The sequence below is a fragment of the Phalaenopsis equestris genome, unplaced genomic scaffold (genome assembly GCF_001263595.1).
Source record: "Phalaenopsis equestris unplaced genomic scaffold, ASM126359v1 Scaffold224686, whole genome shotgun sequence".
NCBI classification, from domain to species: domain Eukaryota; kingdom Viridiplantae; phylum Streptophyta; class Magnoliopsida; order Asparagales; family Orchidaceae; genus Phalaenopsis; species Phalaenopsis equestris.
The window spans coordinates 1-7,112 of NW_018242758.1; the positions used below are offsets into that span (position 1 = coordinate 1).

The 7,112-nt window shown below is 32.7% G+C and overlaps 1 protein-coding gene across 1 annotated transcript; it reads right to left on the reverse strand.

The window, feature by feature from the left end:
• Positions 1-3,023: 3,023 nt before the first annotated feature.
• Positions 3,024-3,317, reverse strand: LOC110037759 (exportin-4-like; the record flags this gene model as incomplete). The annotated part of the gene is given in 1 exon segment (XM_020742462.1): positions 3,024-3,317. A coding segment is annotated over 1 exon segment (87 nt), but the record flags the coding sequence as incomplete, so codon positions are not given.
• Between the last annotated feature and the right edge of the window lie 3,795 nt (positions 3,318-7,112).

A 7,112-nucleotide genomic window follows, 5' to 3' on the forward strand; every position in this document is an offset into this window, starting at 1 on the left:
CTTTGATACACACTATACCTTAGTTTAGGAAAACCATAGTGGATATATAGGATTAACATTAAGCCTGGAGGTGCTACGTCGAAGAGCTTGGAGCAAATAGTGTGGGCAGCACGACGAGGACATTCAGAAGTGCAACTTCAAGATGGATTATCAACATCAAAACACATTCATATCACTAAGCATTTTTCTTAGTTTAGATAACAGGATAGCAGCCCATAGGATTTCGAGATGGTTTACCTAGCGCAGCGTAAACCCTCACATATCACCTTTAGACTTTTGCGCAACCCTGTTGTGTAATCATAAGTCCTAACACTTAGGATTCTGAGGTTACCGTACGGTACGGTGTAAATCCTCCTATCTTTTTAGGTTATTTACATGATCAGATATCGTGCGAATATAAGTCTTAAATTCTAAATAAATTGCAGGATTAAAACATTAAATAACATTATTTCAAAAATATAAAGTCAAACAATAGGATAGTTGGGAAATCACCAGGATTTCCCCTGGATCTGTGATATCCCCTACTTTTCATTCTCATGGATTCCTTAAGATAATTATTCCTGTTTGAGTCACTTTTATTTGATTTTCCCATGTCCAATCTTGAAAATCTAAACTTTAAAATCTGGAAAGTAAAACCACTGATCTTAATCGAGAGTTTTCTTAAGTCACCCCGGTCATTTAAGATGTAATTAACTATAGGGGTTTGCCTCTATAGGAAACTTAGAACGCAGGTAAAATAAACTATATCTAATCTTTATATTAGGTAGGAGAACTTATTGGTCAAATATAAAATATTTTGCAGACCAAACGAATGTCACAAATTCTTTAATTTAGGTGATTGAGTCTACTACAGGTGATATGTTTATTCTCTGGGATAAGTGTATTACTTGTGGTATCGAGCTTAGTCACCCAAACTATCCAAAATGTAAGACTCGTTTGGTCTCACCTATTTTTAAATCAAAATGTTAATTTCAAAAATCACATTCATATCAAAACTATTTTCATATTTTCCTATATTTTTTCAAAATCAAAATTAAAACGGCCGACAAGCCCAAGAATTTCAGGTACCTCCCAACTATTGCTCTGCCACTACGGACTTCAGACTTCCCTACTGACGACACGTCAGGCACATAGCTATGGGAGATAGTTGTACAAGTGTCCGTAGAGAATCATGAAGAAGTGTGACTTCTTTCGATGGGCAGACAGTCTGGCAGATTCCACTGCAGACAATAATCGGGAATGAATGGTATCCCTGGAAGACGACGTAGCTCATGATATACGTCGTCTGCATTTTAAAACTAATATTATCATATTTTTAAATGTAATTTTAATAATTTTTTTAGAGATCTTGATATTCACAGAGATCTTGATATTCACTGTTAAGTGAGGTATATATCATATTTTTGTACCCTTTTGAAGTGGTTTTTTACTTTTCATGTATCAAGTATATTGGTATGACAGTTTTGTTGCAAACAACATTACTGCACAGGGACAGAATTATTATTTATCCAGAAACAGCTGTAACACTGTTGTTTTCCAACAGCACAAACCAAACAGTCAACTAGTTTATTCAGATCAGCTGCTGCTCAGCAGCTTATCTACGGCAGTGCTTATCAGCAGCTTATTAATAAGCTACAGCTGCCCCAAATAGACCCTAAACTTATAAACAATCCTTATTTACTCTTTAAAATCACACAATACAAAACAATAAAGGACAACAACTTACTATTAATATGCAACAATCACAAAAATCGAAAAATGTGAGCTATAGAAGTGCAAAGGACTCGTTTGATAAACCAAAATGTGCTTGGCAAAATCATGCTAATTAGCACGCGTAGAAATAATATAATCGACAATAAATGAGTTTATGAACGTGTAGTCAGATGCCAAACAAGCTGTTTTTAAAATAAAGGTTAAGTAAAATAAGAGAACGAGCAACACCTGCCAAGTTTGACAAGAAAGAAAAATAAAATGGTTGGCAAATGGATGGCAATTACTAACAAACTAATATGTAACAATCCTAAAGTAGGATCGAGATCTGGAAAAGCATGACAGGAAAGAAAACTAACAACTGATTATCTTGATTAGGGATTAGATCAGATACCAGATCAATTTGTAAATTTGTGGCACACTAAATGAAATTTAGCAGTAAAATGCATATCACTGTACCCTAAATCAAGCATTTGTGGTAAGTATGACCACTTCCTCATTAAACAGTTAACTTCCATTCCACTAAAAGGTCTCCACTCCAGTTGATGATTCATCATAAATTGCAGCAAATGCTACATATCTAACTAACATGGGCCTCAAGGGGAACAAATATAATGTAGGGTTGCTTCGCTGCAAGTCATAATTAATTCAAGTAGCATTTAGTAAATTATGTAGATTCATACTTAGCATTTCTCGAAGGTGCTAAACTATTAAAACTATTTGGCAAGCTAGATATAAATCAAGCTCGATCTTAATAAATTATTTGGCAGATATTTTCAATATTTAGGATTTAAATGAAGGAAAAGAAGAGGCATACTGAGGAGAAGTAGGGTAAATATCTTAAGGCCGTGTCTGGATGCAAATGATTTATGTTAAATAAGATACATCAAATCCGATAGAAAACGAGATTTTATATGTTAGTAGGAATTATGTGGCTCGCAAAACTGTTTAGTAAGGTTTAGTAAACCGGGCAACCAGGCTCTAAGAGAACCGCTAAAACTTTTGTCCCATCAATCATATGGTTCTTTCTTCCCAAAAAAAAATAATGCTGCAAAAAGAATGTCTGATTTACGATTAATGTACAAGCGATGCAATTCAAGGGGAACAAGCAAAATAAGAAATCTAGTTTCCTGAGAATTACTAAATGAAATCATAAGCATAACATCAACCAAAAACTTCAGGGCTTGATCGAAACCATAAGCTACCCAAACACCCTATAACAGAAAACAATGATAACCAAGAAAGAAAAAGCCAATACAGATAAAGTTCATGTAAAGAGAGTAAGAGAAAGGGAAAAGCGCAAGAAAAGAGACCCGTATCAAAGAGCAAGCATGCTCTACGGCGTCCATGGTGGCCTTGAGTTGCAAGACATCCACCGGTTCTCCGGGGAACCCGTTCATCCCGCCCTCCCCTTCGCTGTTGATAAGGTCTTCAAAGGCTTGGGATTTTGGGGGCAGAGGAAACCAAAGATTAGACTCTTCAATGCGAGTGAAGCAGAAGATCGAGGCCTGCAGGGAACTGCCGGTGAATTACGCCAGATATATCACAACCCCGGCGCTTCTCGGCATGTCAATTTTCTTACGAGAATTTACCTTCATAGCACCCGATTCTCATGCATTACCCCAATTTTATTTCTTATTTAATAAAACCTCTTTTTCTATATTAAAGAAGTATAAACAGTGTAATTCATCTTTTCATATATAAGTTAAGATTTTTAGGATGCAAAAATTAAAATTTAGATGTGAGATAAATAAATACATAAGAATTGAGTAATATGTATATAAATTTCCATAGTGAAAGTGGTCAAAAAATCATGAAATAAATCCATTAAATTCTTGTGTAAATGTTAGAGCCTACGCTGGAAGCGATGCATTGTATGGCCCGAATACGATGAAAAGTGTGCAAGGACCGTTTTATCGGCGCCCGAGTGTACTATCAAATAAGCAAGATTCTCACATTACGAAAGGATGCGAATAAAAAAATTAGTCCATGAAATTAATATTACAATAAAATATTCAATTATAACTATTATCAAATGTATATTAATGAAATTAGTTGATATTACGATAAATATTTTATGTATTCAAGAAGCTAAATTGGTTGGAGAAAAAACTAAGAAGATTGATAGCTTATGTTTTAAACTTTCGTATTCATATAAGAGTGACACTGTAAATGGTATGTGAAATTATAGATAAGAGTTTAAAAGTTAACGTTGTAAAAATAAATAAAATTGGAGATAGAATTATAGCTCTTAAGATTATTTTTGATATTATGATTTGTAATGTTATAAGTGATTATGCTCCTCAAGTAGGTTTAGATATAGGCTCTAAAAAAATTATGAAATAACCTAGAAGAATTAATACAAATGATACTCTTGAAAAAAAAAAATTCTTATTGGAGAAGATTTAAATGGACATGTTGGTAGAGGGTATAAGGTTTTAAAAATATTCATAGTGACTACAGTTTTAGAGTGATTAATGAAGAAGGTAGAACAATATTGATTTTGCTTTAGCATATGATTTTCTTATTGTTAATGCTTTATTTAAGAAAAGAGATGAGCATATTATTATTTATAAGCATGAATCTAATAAAACACAAATTGATTATTTTCTTATGAGAAAAAGAGATCGTCGAGAGTGTAAAGATTGTAATGGCAATCCAAGTGATAATTTAATTACTCAACATTGATTATTACTTACGGATTTTAAGATGAAGAGTTATAAGATAAAGAATACTAGGAAATATTGTCATGGGGGAAATATTGTCATAGGAAAAGATACAAATAAAATTATTTTTATGCGTAAACTTCAAGATTTTAATATTTGGGATGTTCATGAAGAAGCAAATTTTATATGAGATATAATAATGAAGAAGCAAATTAATTTTATATGAGATATAATAACAAATATTATTGCACAAATGACAAAAGATGTACGTGGAGAATCAAAAAGAAAAGTTTCTATAAACAAGTGAGAAAAGATGTGCTTAGAGTATCAAAAGAAAAAGTTTCAATAAATAAAATTAGTTTATAGTGGAATAATAATGTAGGATATAATAACAAACAATATTAAACAAGTGAGAAAAGAAATACTTGGAAAATCAAAAGAAAATTTTTCTATTAGTTGTGGAATAATAATGTGCAGGAAAATATAAAATATAAGAAGTTGTGTTATTCAAATTGTTTTAAATTTAAAAGCTTAGAGAACTGGGAAAAAATATAAGGTGCCCATATGGAGTTTAAGAGAATAATTTATTTCCTAAAAATTCTATTTTTAGTGATCTTTATAATAGATTAAATACTAAAAATTGTGAAAAATATATCTATAAACTAGTTAAACTAAGAGAAAACAAAAGTAAAGTTTCAACATAGTTGGTTGGGCTACTAAACTTTTCAATGAAGTTTTTGAAAATATGATCTATCTCAGTGATTTTAATATCATTAATAATAATAAAATATTTTATTATTACTGTCACATTAGTAAAAAAGAAGCTAATGAAGTTTTATGGAAACCCAAGGGTGAAAATTTAGTAGGATCTGACGTTATCCTAATTGAAATGTGAAAATATTTAGGAGATGTGAAAGTTTGTTGGCTTACTTAGGGCCATTATTGAAGTCATCTGTTTTAATTTGTTAAATTATATTTTCTAATTGAGTGGTTTAGCCAAAATTGGAAATTTTGTCATACCATTTTGAAAATGATTTGAGAAAACCTTCTTGATCGCAAAAGATACAGTAGTATGACTTACGTAGACTGTAGGTTTTTGAAGAATCTATGTGTGATCAACATATTTTATCATAATTGTCTGCCTTGTTGGGATTTTGTTGTTAATCATTACTGTTCTCCTCCACACGGGGTTTTTGAACATCGTGTGAATTCAAATATTTGGGGTGTTTGAATAATCGAGTGTTTCACTAAAAGTAATAAACTGCCTTGAAAAGTAGAAATATAATTTTATGATGAGTTGGATTCTTTGAACAAAGAAAACATATGATATCATCACTTGTCTGTGATTAAATCTAACATACCACTTCCCCTATTTAATATGGAGACTAAATAGAGTTTAGATTAGTTCTGGGAACTTCTCCTTCCTATAGTTGCAAGCCCATATAGTTAATTACATCTTAAACGACCAAAGCTACTTAAGAAAAATTTTGATTAAAGCTGTGGTTTTATCCTAAAGAAGTTGAATCATGTCATTTTCAAAGAATGGTTTTAATGTTTTATTCTGATGTTTTATTAGAATGCTAGAATTCCACTACATAAAATCGTGTAGGAGCCTAAAGATGAAAATTTACATTGTAACAAACTAACAACCTCAGAGGCCTAGGGTGAAGTTAACCAAGAGAAGTGAAACTTCGGAGCCCTAACCTAAAAGAAGGAAAATCTGCAATGCAATGGACTTACAACCCTGCCTAAAAGAGCTACCACCTAGACCACTTAAATGCATTAAAAACCATGCAAGGCTGATCTTGATGATGCCTGATAGGGCAGGTTGTTGTTTATTAAGATTTGTAGGCCTTCGACTGATTATAAATCAAGCAGCCTAGATATATATGGTATGCATAATGTCCTAAGACTAATGAGAATATATTTTAAAAAATTAAATTTAAATGTTTTATACCTCACTACACTCAAATGTTTGGTTTTACATAATGTTGAAGCAGGTTGTTGACCAAAGGAAAATATGTTGAGATTTTCAGACCTATTTTATAATATTTTTGATGATATTGCACTTTAAAAAAGGGTATTTTTGATGTTTTGTTGCAGGTATGGTGAATTATGGTTATTTGAGCAAAAAAATGAAAAAACAGTGCAATTTGGAGCAAAAAAAGAGCAAGAAATGAAATTTTGTCCTGTCACCTTTCGATAAGTCTTTCGATGCTTAATCTCTTTTGCACTTCTTGCATATTTTTGAATGAGATTACACTTTAAAGGAAGGTTTTTTTCAAACTTATTTTGTAGGGTTATCTGTTAGGAACACAATGCAACTGAAATGGGGTGAAACAGAGCTAAAACGGAGCCAAACGGAGCGAAACGGTGGAGCTGCGCAGTCTGCTCGCCGACGACGCCCAAAATGGCTCCGCGGCGAGATTTACCCAAGAAGACCAAAAAATGACAGAAACGCTCCACTCGCCAACGGCTCCCTCGAGCCCACCGACTACGCTCGGGACGACTATGGACCGACTTTTGGCTGTTATAGGCCGAAATTCAACGTATTTGGACGCTTTTTGAAAGGACTCTTGTGACAACTCTTCAAATTTCGTCCCTACACTTTAAAAGAATGAATTTAGGTTAGAAAAAGGGTTTTCTCTGAGAGGAATGTTAGGAAAAGTGTGAAAAAAGTTTAGGATTTGTAAAATAGGAGTAGAAATGTAGATTTCTACCCTTTTGGAGAGATTG